We start from the raw sequence: 18,241 nt of genomic DNA on the forward strand, positions 1-18,241 counted from the left end.
AGTTTGAAATTTTTTAAAAAAATGCACTTTTTTCCTTAAAGATACTGTGTGGGGTGACCAGACTTAATTGTAGTAATGATTAGTGCCTAGATTTTGTAAAACTTGATACTTAGATAATAGTTCTTACTGGGCTCTTGTAGTCTCAATGCAATTGGGAAAGAGAGATACAGGCTTTAACAAATTTAGGAAAAATCACCTTGCAAATGTGACCTCGGGAAAACGCTTCCTTCTGAACTTGAACTTTTTTTTTAAAGATTTATTTATTTATTTATATAAGCACACTGTCACTTTCTTAAGACACACCAGAAGAGGGCATCAGATCCCATTACAGATGGTTGTGAGCCACCATGTGGTTGCTGGGAATTGAACTCAGACCTCTGGAAGAGCAGTCAGTGCCCTTAACCGCTGAGCCATTATCACCAGCCTCTGAACTTGAACTTAAGACTTCCCTGTCCTGCCCTTTCCCATTTTCCCCTTCTGAATTTAAATTGTTTCTTTTATATCAAAAAAAAAAAAAGAAAGAAAGAAAAAAGAAAAAAGAAATCACTGTGGTTCTCTGATGCTAAACTATGATTTTTCACGGAGCAGGTCAAAGAAAACAAGCCTTCTGTAGTACAAACCTCCTCATTTCCAGGTCACCTGCTTCATTCATGTTTCTCATGGAAGAAAATAACCTCAGTAATGATAGATCAAACAAAGGGCTGTGACAGAACAGGACAGACAGGTCATTTCCTGTTCTCAGTTCTGTTCATTGGCAGATCCAGGATCTAGGTTTTAGTGTCTGGTGAGGACATTTTTGCTTGCACTGTCCCAAGGCAGAAAGCAGGAGGGTAGGAGACAGGGAGTGGAAAAAGGTGTCGGAACTTGCTTTTGGAATAAACTCACTCTTCAGGTTAAGAATCACTGTAAGGATCACAGTGTTGTTCATCTATTAGTAGTCAAGGTGCCACCTCTAACACTGCTGTGCTGGGTTACATTTTCAATGTAGGTAGATTGAGGGGAGCCAGTGCAGTAGTTATGTCTCTGTTCAGCCTTAGAGACAAGATCATCACCCCAGTTTACAGACGAGAAAGATCTGAGGCTTTGACAACATCAGTCACTTGTTCAAGGTCTTATGTTAGGGAAGGGTAGAGCCATGTTGTACAAGCAGCTCTTGATCCTCTCTGTGACCTGAGTATCACCTGTAGTGAACTATTAATCGCTTTGCTCTTTCTCTGCTCCACATACGTGTGTGCGTGCGTGTGTGCGTGCGTGTGTGATTTTTAGCATGCATAAAATATATGTTATGCATATAATCCTAAATGAAAAGTCAAGATTCACGATGATAGATTACTCTCTCTGTATAGTACCCTCTCTACATAGATGTGGTGGGGTGGGGGGCAGGAGAGAAAATTATACAGACTCTTGTGGAATAAATATTAAACAAGTTTGCAAGAACACAGAAAATTAGAACAGGAAGTCAATTGACCCTCTCCTGGATGCAGCGTATTTGCATTTACATACAAAAATTGTTTTCATTGCTTTCTGTCAATTGAACAGTTTTAGAGTATCTCAAAAATTGAGGCAGGTCTCTACTAGGTCAGATAACTCCCAGAAGCTTGAGCATTGACTTCAAGGGATGCCTTCTTTAAGGCTTTATATTTTCCTCCTCATCACCAAAGGGCACTACTACAGCAGAGAGCATAAGCACAGGGGTTTAGACAGGCCAGGATCCCAATGCAGACCTCCAAGATTAGTGACTGACCACCAGTGAAGTTTGGAGGACACAAAAAAGTGCACAAGTACCTGGTGTCCCTGAAGTTTTCAAGAGATTACAGGTTATATGCACGAGAGCACCGGACACAGAAGAGAGGCAACACTGATAATTAGGCCTCATTACCATCAAACAGGGATGCTATCTCTCTCACTTTAAGCTGTTATTTAGAAGATGTCTGCTTGCCTGGAGATGTGGCTCAGTGGTTAGAAGCACTTGCTGCTCTTCCAGAACAACTGGGATGGATTCCTGGCATCCCTACGGCAGCTTACAACCATCCATAAGTCCGTATCTAGGGCTTACAACCATCCATAAGTCCGTATCCAGGGAACTTGAACGCACATAGACAAATCTAACTCCAAACACATACAAAAGTAAAACCAAAATAAATCTTAAAATAATATAAGCAAAGGTCTGTTGAGTGACGGAATCCGGAGACAACAAACCCTGCTGTGTCACTGCAAAATGTGATATCCTGACTGTTTTCTGCTGAGTCACTTGGGAAAGAGCAAATGCTGGCGAGGTTTTCTCCGAGTTTGCTTATCTGCCTAAAGACGGTTCTTCCGAGAGATCCGGTTGTCATTCTTGTCCTTCCTAGAAGTTTCATCAACCAAAGACATTTGAATGCTCTCACTAGAGAGAGGAACCTCGGGTGAACTTTGCCACGAGGATTCTACCTCCTTTCTCTCTCCAAGGGCATGGCCTCCTTCCTCAAAATCACCCTTGCCTAAGCTCCCTGACCCTGCTTCCTTTCCCCTAGGAAGAAGGCAGCACATTCCTGACCAGGTCTCCCTGCTGTTTGAGTGTTTGCTTTTCTGTGGGTGCATTCGTGTTCGGAACCTATCCTCTAAAGGTCCAGATAGTAAATCTTTTAGGCTCTACAGGCCACGTGGTATTTGCTGCAACTATAAAACTGCACCCTGGTATATTGAAAGCAGGCATAGACAATATTTAAACAAATGGATGCAATTGTTTGCCAGATAAATGTTACAAAACCAGGCACTGGGCTGGATTTTGCCTATGGGCTAAGGTGTATCACCACTAGACTAAGAGAGGCTTATTGCAAAGGGTAGGGAAGATTGAATACCCAGCATTCTTATTGGCAGGCCTTGTCAGTGTCCTGCAACTGGAAAACCTAGCAAAGCTTGGGCAGTGCTGACAGAAACTGTAGCCGGCATTGCCTGTGTTAGTGTTAGAAGTGACTTGTGTGGCTTGTCTTTTGCTACTATGTGGGTTCTTCTTTCTTCTGTCCTTGTCCACCTTTTCCCCCACCCTTTCAGCCCCCTAACAGTAGATAAGAGAGAAAAAAGGAAAGAGAGGGAAGGAAAGAGTTCCTTAGGGGGTGACATTATCATTAGACCACTTCCTGCTGATTAGGGGTATCTGGTTTCTTGGAGCAAGTTTGATCTTTGCCATCAGGATATCTAATTTCTTCTTGTTTCTTCTTTGAGCACAGCTACTAAACAAACCATAACTAACAATGACCAACAACAACCGTCAACAGCTAAGAACCTATCAACTACCCACCCTTCCTCTTGGGGCCCTAGCAGTTATGTACCCTCTGAATAGACCCAGAAATCAAATCATCACACAACCACAGAAACGATATGCAGCCGGCCAAAAAAAAAAAAAAATCACACCGTTGCTAGAGCACTAGGCAAATCATGAGGCAACCGTATATCGACACACCTGGGATAAAAACCAAAAACATATTCTATGATATTTCTATGTTTTTTTAAAGAAAACAAAATTCCAAAATTCTCATTACAAAATTGAGCACTGGGGTTCCAGGCAGGCCTACAACGGAATCTCTTCTCTATAGAATACTAGCTACTGGCCACAGCCCTCCTCCTTTATAACTTGGGTACAGCCACTCATAGCACTCATGAGAAAGGATACACTTGCTAGACCTCTAGCTTGGCAGCCTTCCCACCCCCAGTGTGGGGAGAAGGTAATCTTCCATGGGTTCTGTGGGTGGATGTAAGCTTTGCCACTAACCAGTGAGTTAGCCATTTCAGCAAGGGGTAAAAATATAGGATTAAAAGTCTTTATCATCTCAAAACAGCTTCCAGAGACCTAACTATTAAATGTAAAAATCATTATGTTGGATTAATTTTGGAAAGTAATTAAACGTTAGAGCCTTGCTAAAGGTCTTCGAACTGCTCGCTTATCTTGAAACATACTTACATGATTTCCTATATTTGGGTGAAAATTGTAGTTTTTTGCCTTATGCATGACTAGTTTTGTGACTCTATTAAGTAATCAGTTAGAAAAAGAAAGCAACGATAACTATTAGTGGCCCTGATGTTTGGTGTTGGTTTTTGTGGTTGTTGTTGTTGTTGTTCTCTCAAGTGCATCCTGTACCAGTGCCTGGCATGTAAATAAATACTACTGCTACCATTCGTTAACACTGTCCTGGTGATACTGTGACAGTGTTCTGTATTCAGTTAATGCCAAAAGGGCCAAGAGACAGAGCTGTAGAAGACTGGCTGGCTATATATACAGGCTCCTTGACAGTGTATGTGAGCGTGACGCTGGTGTACATTGTCATCACTCCCCTGTTGCAGGAGACTGGCTGGCTGGCTGTATATACAGGCTCCTTGATGGTGTGTGTGAGCGTGACGCTGGTTACATTGTCATCACTCCCCTGTTGCAGGAGACTGGCTGGCTGGCTGTATATACAGGCTCCTTGACGGTGTGTGTGAGCGTGACGCTGCTGGTGTGTGATGTTCTCAGCCCTGTTCTCACCTTTGACCCAGCTTGGCTGTACCACCGTATGTCTGTGGCTTCTGTACTCTCTTCTGAGCTGACCTTTCCTCTTTCACTCTTCTCTTCTTGCCTCTTCCCCGGTGTGGAGCCATGTCAGCTTTCCTAAAATTAAGAGCTCTCTGAAGGCATGAGGCCCCTCCACCTTCATAATCGGGCTTTCTCTGGCTACTCCAATCTTACTTGGGCTTCAAAACTTCTGCTTCTCACTGTCATGAGGACACTCTTCCAGCCAGATCTTCTTATTCATGAGTTCCCCCAATAGGCTAAGTAGCCCCACACTACTCTTACTCCCTGGATAACCCTTATTTCTTCCTGACTTTCAGTGTTGGATGTTTTCATCTGAAGTCAAATTCCAGCTGTGGGCCATTTTGGGGTTCTGTCTTTCTGATGGAAGGAGGAAACTCCTCTCCCACCCCTATCCCACCCTCCACCCCCAACTCCTGTGCACCTGACATTGACACACTCTTTGCCCTGTGTTCTGAGCCCACTGAAATGCCCTCTCCCCTATCCCCACACACGGGCAGTGCCCCGTGTTCCACTTTACCCCACACAGTACAAAAGCCCTTCGCTGTAATGTTTGCGTGTGGTTTCCCAAATCCTACATTCACAAGCCACAGGGGCTATCTCACTGCTTCTTGCGGCTGCCTCCACAAGACCTAGTGCAATCCATGGGCTACAGAAGGTGCTCAGTAAGTTCTTGTGAGGTAACCAAATGACCAAGATACTTGTCAATACTATACTTTTTAAAATTGAGAATGTGTAAACTATTGCAGAATCCTTAAAGATTCTCTGGCCTCCTAAGCACCCTGCATGGTTCTGCCTTCTTGAGCACCTTTCATAGTTCCTAGCACACACAAATATGTGGTCAAGAAATGATTGTTGACTGACTTATCTGACCAGCTGACAGACTGGAAGAATGACCTCTCAGGAAAGTGTCATGCACTCTTTCACAAGTATAGGACCATTGTCTAGAATTTTAAGCTAATCAGTATGGCTGTCACATTAGAGGTAGACATTTAGCCCTGAACAATGTGTTTCCAGTGGGTTACTTAAAACTAATCCGAGAGACTTCCAAGACTGATACAGTATCCAGGCTGATGGGCTGCTAACACCTCGAAGTCACCACACTTGTAGGACCGTGAATTCGCATCTCGGGCAGCTCTCTCGGATTTAAATTGTTGCCACTTAATATTCACTGAACGTCGGCACTGCACTTTTGTCCTCAGGAAAAAAGAGGGGGCGTGCGCTCACGCAGTGGGCTTTGTTCGCTGTAATTAGCTGGTGATGGAACAGTGGATACAGCGGTTCAGTGGTTACAGGGAAGCAGTGCACGGAGGGCGCAAACCGGGGTGTATTTATACACCTGGAGTGTTCTGCTCTGTGCACTCCTTCAGCTCTGTGACAGTTCTGGGGTGTGGCGGCCAAACCTGGAAAGCTTCGTCTGCTCATAGTTTCAGGAAAAAAAGAACAGCTTCGTTCTGGAAGCACCTTAGTTAGGACGTCCTCTCCTTTGGTTTCCTGTAATATCTAGTACCCTGGTTCCTTTGTTCCTCTTGGAGCAGAAACTCCTAGAATCTCTGCCAGGAGACTGAGGTTGCCGTTTTATTGCTCTTCTCCAGAGTCTCACTAGTTCTGACTTATTTGGGTGAACCTGGGCTGCAGTTAACATTTCAGGGAGGCAGAAATGTGAAGTTGAAACAAGAAAGATCCTTTACGAGACCTTAGCAACCAGACATGATGGTGCTTGCCCATAGTCCTCGCACTAGGGAGGAGGAAGAAGGAGGTTCAAGATTCTACACGAACTCTGCTTACCTAACAAATTCAAGGTCAGCCTGGGCTACATTAGACCCTGTTTAACAGAGACAGAGAAGGGTAGAGGGAGGAAAGGGAGGGAGGGAGGAAGAAGATGCTGAATTGTTTTTCTGGATCCCTGAATCTGTTGGAGTTGGCCTGCTTTCTGTACATAAAACAGGAGGACATGACTTGCCCAAGTACTCAGAGGAGACACAGAGTAAGAGCGCTCGTCCCTGGACTCTGTGGTCAAGCTCATTTTAAGGCTTATCAGGGGAATTAACTCCTCTTCAGAAACCTGCATTTAAAACCACAAAGTTTGTGCATGTGACTTAAAAATCTTTAAGAATGAAGGCCACTGTTTCCGGCAGTATTTTAAAAAATCAAACTCTTATTTTGTTTCTTCCCTTGGTGCACTATAAAATATGCACATTAAAATTTTGAGAGATTTAATTTGACAGTAACTTGCATAAGGATTGAAGGTCTCTTTAAATATTACTGGCTGACAGTTTAGGGGACTAGCATTTTATCATTAAAATTTTATTGCATTTCATGTATCTATCTACTTATTGTGTGCTTCACATTTTATTTATTTATTTTTGTATTTATGTGTGTGTGTGTGTGTGTGTGAGAGAGAGAGAGAGAGAGAGAGAGAGAGAGAGAGAGAGAAAAGGGAAGAGGGAAGAGGACTTTGTTTTAGGAGTTTGTTCTGTCCTCTGCCATGTGGGTCCCCAGGCTCACAGCTTATCCTTTTGAAATCACTATATCTTCTTCAAGTTCAGAAAACTTGCAGAACTAAGTGTATGAAAAGAGAAGGGGATTGCAAGCAGGATGTTAGCTCCGGCCCTGGTTCCTCAGGGGAGCGTGAGTCACTTTACACCAATCAGTGTTTCCCAGAGTGTGAGATAAGTTGTTATTGGTGTTGGGGGAGATGTGTTTGAGCAGATAAACTGTGGACTAAAAACTTAATTTATTTTAATGTATAATTGAAAAGTATGACAAACATGACATCATAGGTAATACTTTTCAGGTACAAACTAAAAAGTAAATCTATGTGAGAACTTTATGACCTTTAAAAAATTAACAGTAAGGTGAAGAAGGCAAGTGAAGAAGATGCTTACAAAAGATACAGGCGTAGTCCAGCTGAGCTTCTCTCTGTAATTCTTAGCCTCGCCCTTATTATTATTTCGTTTTATTTTAAATTGTTCTTATGTGTGCGGGTGCTTTGCTGAATACGTATCCTGGCACCCTGGGCATGCCTGGTGTCTAAGGAGGCCAGAAGAGGACATCTGGATCCCCTGGAAACTACAGTTACAGGCAACCGTGAGCTGCCATGCAGGTCCTGGAAACTGAACCCCAGGTCCTCTTAAATGCTGAGCCATCGCCCCAGCCCCATCCCCATCCCTTATTTTTTTATTTTCTTGTTGTGCTTGCAGGTTTTCCGTTTGTCTTCATCAAACAGAATGTCTAATTCTAATGCTATAGCAGCACACGTGCAATTTTGACTTTCATGCTACGTGAAATATTGTACGTTAAAAATGAAAACTTGAATGTCACGTTGGAAGGCTTTTGCAGATAAAATCAGCGCGTTGCATAAGCGTGACGTGGTAGGGTTAGATGGAACAGGCGGCAATAAGTGCATTGAGATCCTGTTAAAAGTACTTGATACGGGTCATACCTCACGTTCACACCGATGGGAGGCTAGTTGTATACACAACACAAGGGTTTCATTGCTCATGGTGTAAAGAATAAATCCATACCACATGGTAAGCTCTTCCTAAAGACTTATCAGTGAAACTTCCAATTCTGTGTAGAGGAAAAACACGTAGCTAGAGGACTGTCTAGTAGTAGCAGTGGTATTATGGTATTTGGGGGAAGGCTGCTAAAAAAAACACCAAATGTCAGTAGTAAATAATGGAATAGTGCATTTGTTTAAATGTGCAGCATTTGGTTAAGCTTCACAATTAACATTTGAGATTGGCACAGGTTTAGAGACTGGAGAGACTCTTAGTGGCTAAGAGCGTCTGCTGCTCCTGTAGAGGACTGAGGTTCTGTTCCCAGCTCCCACAGAGTGGCTCACAACCAGCTCCTGGGGATTTGACTCTTTTCCAGCCTCAGTGATCACCAGAAAGACACGTAGCTTACACACATATACAAACACAAAACATACATATAAAACAAGACAAAACAAAATGGAGAATTAATTGAAAATGAGTTTGAGATGATGATCACCTGGCTTTCCCTCTCCATGGCCTAGATAAGTGCTTGTCTTTCGTGAATGGCTCACTGTCCCGTCAACTCACACAGAGCATGAATCCTGACACTATAAACAGAGAGGTTCCAACTAGCAATGCCTTCATGCCTAGGCTAGGCTCCCGGGGTTCTGAGGTCACTAGGTTCCCTGGCACACACAGGAAAACTGGATAAACTGGCCACTCAACCAGAGTAAAGATTACAGATAACAGAAGACTTTTTCAAATATTTGGATAGCTGTTGTGTGGAAAGCGGACTGGATTCTTACTCTCTTACTATTTCAGAATGCGGAATGAGGACCAAAAAAGATGGCAGGAGATAAGCTTTCATAGAGTGGGCTCTATGTTCTTCATTGTGCTATCTATTGTGTGTGGGAGATGTCCTTTTTATTTTCATGTGTATGTGTGTACTGTGTGCATATGTACACATATGTGTGGTAAGAGGCACTATCATATCCCCCTTTTTTTTTCTAGGTGAAGAAGCCAGCTTAAGCGACATAGCTTCCACCATGCATGGTTTGAATTTGAAATGTCCCAGAGGCCATTTTCTTTGCTAACATTAGGTTGCTGGTCTGTGGTTGCCTTTGAGAAGTGGTGCAGTCTGTAGAAGATGCAGCCTAGTGGAAGGAAGAGAGGCCATGGGAGGCATAGCCCTGAAGTAGTGGGACGTGGCCTCTTCTCTCTGTCATCATTAGCCACATGGTGAGAGCAGCTGTGGTCCTCCACACACTCCCTGCCATGATCTCTGGCCTTAACACAAGCCCAAAGCCACAGAACCAAGTGACTATGACGTGGAAACCCCTGCAGTCGTGAGTCAAAGGAAACCTTTCTCTCTCTGAAGTCACTCATCTCAGGGACCTTGACACGATGACAGTCAGTTGACACACACTTTCATACCTGTGAACTGGGATTCTGAGTTCTGAGTGTAGCCTGGCTCTGTGACCACATTTACTTGACTCTTGCTATTCTGTTCCCATTTTCAGAGCATGTGCTTTGTGTAGACCCTGGGCTTGACAGTTTATATTTTCACAGCAGCATAGCAAATTAGGCATTGTTATTCTCATTTTATCGATGGGAAGAAACAAAGCTCAAAGGAATTAAGAAACTTAAGCCCAAAGCAAATGACTCAGAATTGCAATTCAATAGGATCCCTGGACCATGTTTACTTTCCCTAGAGATGCAGAATCTGGGGCTAAAATCATTTTTTGGGGGGGGGGACCAAATATTGTTTTATTCTTTGAACATTCCAAACATTTATACCATGAATATTGTTTGCGTCTGTGCACACTACTTCTCTCGTGCCTTCACTCCTCCCCTTCTGGCTCGCTCCCTTCCTTTTCTCTTCTGTTTGTTAATAACCTTCCCAACTCAGTTGGTGCTGCCCATATGCACATGGGCATCTGGTCATTCACTGAGGCATGAGCAGTCTACCAGTGGCCACAGCTTCAAAGGAGGGTGACTCCTTCCTTCTTTAGCAGCCATTGATTGCCAGAAGCTCCTCCAGCTGGGTGTGGCCCCTGCCGTCCATGCTGGAATTTAACTGGTTTGATTTTAGACAGGCCTTGTGGGGCTAACCATAGCTGCTATGGGGTGGTGTGTGGAGCAGTCACATTATGTCCAGAACTCAGCTTTTCACAGCTTTCCTCGTTATCTTAAAGCCTAAAATTCTTCAAGCTCCCTCTACCTTAAAATTCTTCAAGCTCCCTCTACCTCGAAGTTCCCTGAGCCTTGGATGATGAGGGCCTGGCAGAGATGTCCCATCTACAGTCGATCACTGGGTTTTCTGTATTCAGCACATTGGCCAGCTAGGAGTCTGTGCACTAACCACTACTCCCTGCAAATGTCGAGAGCTACCCACAAATCTACGGGTGGAATTATTGTTGTTTGGCGAGATGGAACCAGGACTGTCTGGTTAGTACAACTTCAGTAACGGTAATGACTGGGAGAAGTGAAGAAGCTTGAAATCTCCCTTTCTCTGAAAACTTTGCAATGGAAGTGTATGTTAGCTAGGCCGGGAAAGGGTAGAGGGGATTTCCTCACTGTGTAAAGCACTGAACCTGACACTTTGCCCTGCTTTGGGATTTCATGTTGCTGTGTTTTCTTCTCATCTCTCTATGTCCTCTTGTTTCCCCCTGGGAGCACTCAGAAGTATGTGCAGATCTCATTCTGATGTTTAAATCTGGCCCCGGGGCTTCAATGGCCATGCTAAAATACTCTCTTCCTAGGATACTTGACATGATGCCCTGGGGAGAACGTTGGGTCATCTGAGAAGTCAGTAGCAAGAACCATAAGTGGCACTGATACTGAGTACAGAGGAAATGGAGTGTGAGTCTTCCCACAGGTGAACAGGTAGATCTGCCTCCCAGCAGAGTTCCCTTTGGATGTTCTTTGTAGCAGAAGTATCCGGGTGTCTTGACTTGCCTTAGGAAGAAGGTACTTATCAGATGCCCAGTTTGGAAGTACTAGCTTCCCACAGGGTTACCTCAACTTTAATTATTTCTGCTGAAACTTACCTAGTGACCCAGACATCTTATTGTCGATTTTGGAGTCTGTGTGTGGAGATGTCTTCGTACTTGGATTCCCGGGTGATGTTTATCAAGATGTCCTAGGTTGTGGCTCTGGGATGGCCTGTCTTATCTTCTGCAGCCATCTCCTGCTTTGACCTTTTACGTTGTAAGAAAGGACCTCACCGCCCAAGGTCCCAGTGTGTGTATTCAGTTTGCTTTTTTTAGTCCTCCCCACTATCCTCAACTCCTCTCTTCAATCATTCTTCCATGTATCTCCCAAATGTGCCATTTCTCTTTGGTAACGTCATGCTGGCAGAGCCCGTGAGTGACACTTGTCCCTGCGTGTCTCGCTGTCTGATTTGGTCTCTTCAGCTCATTCTGACTCAAAGCAAAGGTAAGCCAGCTTCTCTCTCTTTTTCTTGTCCCCATCCTCATTTCTGTTACGTTGGACTTCATGCATTAATTCTGAACATGATCATGTTTCTCTGGAGGATGTGAGAGGGTGCAGACAGAAGTCAAAGTCTGAGTGGCATTTCCCATGGTTTCACAAAGTTCACTGTTCAGCGTGAAGTCAAGATACGGAAATGTTCTGTACAGTGTGTTGATCGGCTCCTGTCATGTTTGTGGAATTATAGACCAAAGGGGTCTGTGCTACTTTCTGTCTACCTAATTCAAAATGATGGCTTTGACAACCCTATGATATATTTCAGTGGACTTCCAAGTATTTTGATGCAGTAACCTTACATGTATCTTGGCAGAATTACAGAGTAGGACCTTGTTTATGTGCTGTATCGGTTAGATAAACACTGGAAAATAAAGATATGTGCACATGCATGCTTGCACACACACACACACACATACACACACACACACACACCTGTGAATACTCACAACATTTAACTTGTTCTTATTTTTAATGATCCAATAATAAAATCTCCTTCAAATGCCTGTCACTTGGGTCTGAATGCAGTAGTCCCATTAGAGTGAGTAGCTGAATTTTCTAAGGGCCATACCTGCCACTTTTAGAGGGTGACAGTCAGCTGCAGAGGGGAACATTCACCCATTCTCTGGGGAAATTGCTTTCAGAAGACAGGAGATGTTGTAGGATGGGAACAACTGAGGTTGAGCGTAAGATTTTCCAGGGATCGAAAGAAAGACTGAATAATTTCCTATGTTAAAGAAAAAGCATTGTTGAATAAATAAAAGGGGCTCATCGGCTACTGATGAGATCAGTGGGTTACTAAACTTTCTCCATGGTAACAGCACACTCATTCATAGCCTTTACAGGAAAAATCCATGGATGTGTTTTGAACAAGTTAAACTTTATTTGGAGGTTTCGAATAGATTGACTTCAATAACTGTATCCTAGCTCCAGACGCTTTCTCACTCCTCTCCATTCTCCTTCCTTCTTCTTTACTTTACTTCTTAGACAAAGATGAAAAGATTAAGCTCACGTGGAAGAAATTCAAGGACTATCTAGACTGCATATGAATGTCTTTATTTTGTTACTGCAATTACCTTGTTAAAAAGATTGTTTCTTTAAAAAGACAGAGAAAGAAAGAAATTAAATAAACCCAGTAGAGACATTCTGCACCAGAAGTTTGCATGTGTTTCCCTGTGTTCTCGGATGCTTGCCAACTATCAAGGGTTAGGCTGTGATAGAAAATACTGTTCTTATTTAATGTTTTACACTCCAACCTCCACATTGCCTAGTTGCTTCTCTGGTGACCTCTTTGTGTTTATGGCTGCTGCTTCTCCTCTGTCATCCAACAAGAAGCGCACATGCCTACAGAGGCATTAAAGGAAGCTGTTGGTGGAGAGTTGATACAGTTAAACCGCCCTTAACTGAGGACAAACCTCTTAAATAATTAAAACTGTATGCTCCAAGAGTCAGATTTGCATTTCTTTACCAAGTTTATTTAGCACACTTTGTTACACTCAATTAAACGAAAATGTTCCCTTTCATTTTCTTGGCTTTGGGTTGATCACTTTGCCTTTTGGTTCTTATGGCCCTCGTGTAATTTCACAGTGCTTAGGTCTCTGAAACTATACATGTATTAATGCACACAGAGGTATAAACAGACCCATTTGGAAACATACTGCTCAGAGTAAAGAGAATCTTTGCCCAAGGTGTATCTGGTCATCTAACCTGAGGTGTAACCTAGACTAGAAGTAATTCCTCAGGGTAAAGATGAACTTGACAAAGCTCTTCTTCGATGCATCTCTTAAAAAAAATGTTACGTGGCATTCCTTTGCCTCCCCAAAACTTGATCAGTGAACCTCATGGCAGAAATCCGAAGAAATGGGTGTTGACTGAGTGTGGAAGGGAGCTGAGTGTAAGTGCTGTCCCTGCACCTCAGCCGGACAAGCATGTGCAGGTCGCTCTCTGCGAATTAGCTCTTTGCTTAAGCTCTGCATGTTTAAGAAGGAATTAATGAGATATCCGCTTCCTAATGAGTAGCAGGATCCATGGACACATGATGAGAGAGAAAGGGCATAATTTTACTTCCTTAGTTGGGGCTCAGTATCCCGACACTTCAGTATTAATCACTATCAGTTTCTTGGGCTTTTTCCGACTCTTGCCTTTTAATTTTCCTACCAGGTAAGTGACACATTTTGAATTTTCCTAGTGGGACTGTAAATGAAGGATGCTGTCTTCCTCATATTCCCCAGGTGTCCCTTTTTACCTTGGGCTCTTTTGTCCTTGCGTTAGACTGTTGGGTGTGTGCATGATGACAGTCTATGTGTATGTGTGATGACTATTACGAGGGTTCTAACATGTTTAACTGTTACGGGATCTGTTATGTCTACTTTAGGGTCGACCCCATCCCATATGACACTCCAAAACCAGCGGGCCACACGCGGTTTGTCTGCATCTCAGACACACACTCCAGAACAGATGGTATCCAGATGCCTTATGGGGACATCCTTCTCCACACAGGCGATTTCACCGAGCTGGGACTGCCCTCAGAGGTTAAGAAGTTTAATGACTGGTTAGGTAAGGAATGATTGCGTTCTGGCGGCCCCAATTAACCTTTCCCGGTCTGAGTGACACTCACTGCGTCCTAATTGAATTAGAGCACTTGGAAGCCGGCTCAGCCATTTCTTGTATGATATGCTGTGGTGTCTAGCTTTAATCCAATTTTGTTAATTAAAGATGAATTTTTAGATATTTAATTTTACTGTGCATCCTTTCAGTGTCTGGCCTTAGCGGCTCTGGGGCAAAGAGCTCCGAAGCTTTGAAACCAATCTCATCTCCCTCCTCCTGCTTTAATGAGGACATTCATTGGCGCACACAAGGCCTAGAATCATATTTTTAATTCATTGGCTCTAGTCTTTGCAAGGTATCATTAGCAACTGTGACAAATACGTAGAGGTAAGAGAATGCTTCTAAATAACAGAGAGGGTGTGAAAATCCCTCTAGGAAGCACAGTTCCTTCTTAACTCTGTACTGCCTAGAAGCAGCTTTCCCCAGGGACCTGCATAATGTCCAGGCCTCCCCAGACATCAGCTGTCCTGACATAAAATTCATCAGATTTTCCTGAACCTGGGGTAGAGGGACTGGGGAGGAAGAGGGGGCGGGGCAGGACAGACCTGACTACCCAATCAATGGTCCTGTAATTCAGCAAAAACACTGGGTTCTGGGAGGGCAGCTGCCAGGTATTAGCATTGCAAGGCCATCCTGGCATTATTCACGTCAGTTTGGGCCGAGTGCCTTCGGGCTGGGTTGCAGCTCAGTGGCAGAATACATGCCTACCACCCATTCATTCGCCTGCAAACTGCCGAGGTCAGTCCCGACATCGTAAAGGAAATAAAAACTATAAATAAAATAAGAAACAAAAAAGGGTAAGGCATTTCTGAAGTCACAAAAGAATTGTATGATATGAGCAAAATTTCATTCAGGAAGAATAAAGTCATGAGTGTTATGTGAGCCAATGAAAATTACTCAGGAAATTTAGGCAGAAACCACGGTTTTTTTGTTTGTTTTTTGTTTGTTTTAAATCAAACTAAAGGTGGTATGGGAAAGTTTTAAGTTGTTGATTAGAGATGATAGAAGATGTGTGTTAATTGACAATCATGTTCATTAAAATGTTTAAAATGCGTTAAAAATATACACTAAGTTTTACTGTGAACGATTTTGCTCTCTCATGTGTTCTTGCATGTTTGTCAACCTGTACATAATTGTCACCAGAGTACAAATCTCCATCACTCTTGGCTACTTTTATTTGTTGGTAAGACTAAACATTTTTGTGTGCTTTCCATATTTATCCCTTTTAGTGGCAGCCTAACATATTGGCTGTACTTTTATTTGGTAAGACATATATTTAAAAACAAACATTTAAATAGATAACAACAAGTCCTTTGGCAGTGGGAATTGAAATGTGTGTTTTCTGAGGTTTATGTCTTTTGTTTCTGCTGACTTATCTCTCATGGTCAAAGACTGCTTAGGAGATAAAGTCCCTGTCCAGAGCTCTACCGTTCTCTTGATTCTCCTGCTTACTGGCAAGCATCAAGCTTTCCAGTGGTAGCCGGGTTTCATTAGTGGTGAAGGATGCTCCAGTCTATAGTGATCTTGGCACTGATGCGGGAGCTTTTAAATCTTCTGCCCTTTCAGTAGGTGCTCAGTCTTACTTACACCAGACAGATATTTTAGAAGTCATTTAGCAGACTTACCTCATTTTTAGAGATGACAGAGATGCAAAGAAGTTAAGTGATGTTTTTAGTCTCCTTGTGACAGAGTTGGGTGTAATCAAACATTTTTTTCACTTTTTCTTCTGCCTTGGCAAACTTCTCTTTCAAGTATTATCTCTTTGTTTTAATCATCCTTTCATGTCAAAGGCAATTCGTGTGTGTGTGTGTGTGTGTGTGTGTGTGTGTGTGTGTGTGTGAGTGTGTGAGTGTGTGTGTGTGTGTGTGTGTGTGTGTGTGTGTGTGTGTGTGTGTGTGTGAATGCAGTGTCCAAGAAGACCAGAGGTCTTAAATTCACCGAAGGGTGAATTACAGGCTTGTAGTCCCTATTTTAGTCACCCTTTATCAATGAGTTTATTGGAGTAAGAACTAAGTTTGCATAGACATTAAGGAGCTGCATTAAGCACGTTTTATTTTGTTTTCTCCAGGAAGGGCAGAGCTTCAGGGAGGTGTTCTCAGAACACAGACAAGTGAGGTCCTGGTTCTAATCTCGTGGAGCTACTGACCTTGGGTGTCTGAGTTCACCTCTTTTCCCCTTGGTTTCCCTCTGCAGAACTAAGGATTAATACTACCTGTCTTTCTGGATTGCTGTGCAGATTAATCAGTAAATGATTGCTGGGAGTGAGTTTTGTGGGCCATTAATAATGGAATGGGGAATGTGGTGAGTGAACCATCAACAGATATTTAAAGGGTGAAAACAAGAAGAGGTCAGAGGGATTATTTAGTAGATTAGAAGTAAACACTTGGAGATTTTATAAGGGAAAGTGTGCCATAAATGGAAATGTGCCGTAACTAAGGAAATAAAATGATAAGGAAATAAAAAGCTGAAGCCCAGCTGTACATCGGACCCTTTTCCCTCTCGTTCCCCCAGCCCCCACCCCATCTAGTGAGGCAGAAGGAAGAGGGCTCAGTAAGGGGTGTAGAACAAGAGACCAATGGGAGCCCATGGGAAATGGGTAGAGAAGCTGGGTTCCCATAGAGAAGGCTGAGAATAGCTCATGGTTACCAGGGCAACTCAGGGTGCTCAGAGGGTGAGAGATGGTGTGTGATTACTGTACCACTTGGCTTTGGCAGGAACCTCTCCTCTGGAAAGGGCGCTTCCAGCCCTTTCTGCATAGATAGGAGTCAGGGTCAGACTAGGGCCTCTGCTGCGATAGTGCGCTCCACTCTCAGCAGCTTGGGTCATACAAGTCCAGTCACCTCTGACTGATCTTTATCTTTCCTCTCTGCTATCCTCTTCTTTGCAAACACCATTGCCTCCTCTCATGCTCTATTTCTCTAAATTGGGTTAATCTGGTTCAGATAGCTTTTTTACAGATAGCTTTCTCCAAGGTCATTTAGTCGTAAGAAAATTCAAAGGAGCTAGTGAGATGACTTAGCAGGTGAGGCCACTTTGCCACCAAGTGTGGTGACCTCAGTTCTATTTTTAGATCCCATGTGGTAGAAGGAGAGAGTTAAGTTGTCACCTGATTTTCACACATCCGCCCTGGTGCAAGCATGTACACACATAATCAATCAATCAATCAATCAATCAATCAATCAATCAATGTAAGAATAAATAAAGCTCCAGAGGGGCTAACTGGTCTACCCAATCTACTCATTGGGCAAACGTGGGGCAGTGTGACTGTAAAGTGTGACCTAAATTTGCTCGTGAGTATGAACGTGGGAGAATTTCAGCAGCAGCTTCACTTGGAAGTTGAGTAGCTGTTTGGCCAGGTGCTAATCCTGCACATATTTGAAAGATGGTTTTCAGTTCGGCTCATCTTCACTCTCACCCTGACCCATCAGCCACAAGGCACGAGGCTCCCTAATGAGCTCATGGTTGATTCGGAAGTGGCAGGCCCTCATTAGTATGTCCATATGCCACAGGGCAGGTGTAATGCAGAGAGTTATTAATATGGGATAATTGATGAGAGACAGGCTACCATAGTCCACAAGATCGAGCTGAAGCTAGTAATAGTCTGAGCATAGAAAGGAGGGATAGTATCTTGATGTTATAAAGCAGTTGAGACACCTTCTTTTATATTTACTGTTATAATATATATATATATATATATATATATATATATATATATATTGTTTAACCTTTTGGATGAGTCTTGGGACCCCTTTTTGGTAAAATGGGCAATAATGAAAATATTGCCTCATGGTTGTTGTGAAGTATTCTAGTTAGGGTTCCTATTGCTCTGATCAAACACCATGACCTAAAGCAAGCTGGGGAGGAAACGGTTTATTTGGCTTTCACCTCCAAATCGTTGTTCATCCCTGAAGGAAGTCAGGACAGGAGGTCAAACAGGACAGGATCCTGGAGGCAGGAGCCAATGCAGACGCCTTGAAGTGGTGCTGCTTACTGGCTTCTTCAGCCTGCTTTCTTACAGAACTGAGGACTACCAGTCCAGGGATAGCACAGCCCCCAATGGGGGGCAGGCTCTCTGCTGTCAATCACTAGTTAAGAAAATGCTCTCCAGCAAGATCTTATG

The 18,241-nt window shown here is 43.3% G+C and overlaps 1 protein-coding gene across 6 annotated transcripts in view; it reads left to right on the forward strand.

The window, feature by feature from the left end:
• The window catches only part of Mpped2 (metallophosphoesterase domain containing 2), a 174,694-nt gene that overhangs the window by 39,146 nt on the left and 117,307 nt on the right, over positions 1-18,241 (forward strand). For 4 of the 6 annotated variants that reach the window (NM_198778.3, XM_006234683.5, XM_006234682.5 and 1 more), the window contains exon 3: positions 13,889-14,070. The exons of 1 other annotated variant lie outside the window; for it this stretch is intronic. In NM_198778.3, the coding sequence (NP_942073.2) occupies positions 13,889-14,070 (182 nt within the window). Of the gene's footprint in view, positions 1-13,888; positions 14,071-18,241 lie in introns of those variants that run through there. One more of the 6 variants, XM_039105448.2, reaches the window with a different exon arrangement.

Source organism: Rattus norvegicus, chromosome 3 (assembly GCF_036323735.1).
Source record: "Rattus norvegicus strain BN/NHsdMcwi chromosome 3, GRCr8, whole genome shotgun sequence".
In the NCBI taxonomy this organism is placed as follows: domain Eukaryota; kingdom Metazoa; phylum Chordata; class Mammalia; order Rodentia; family Muridae; genus Rattus; species Rattus norvegicus.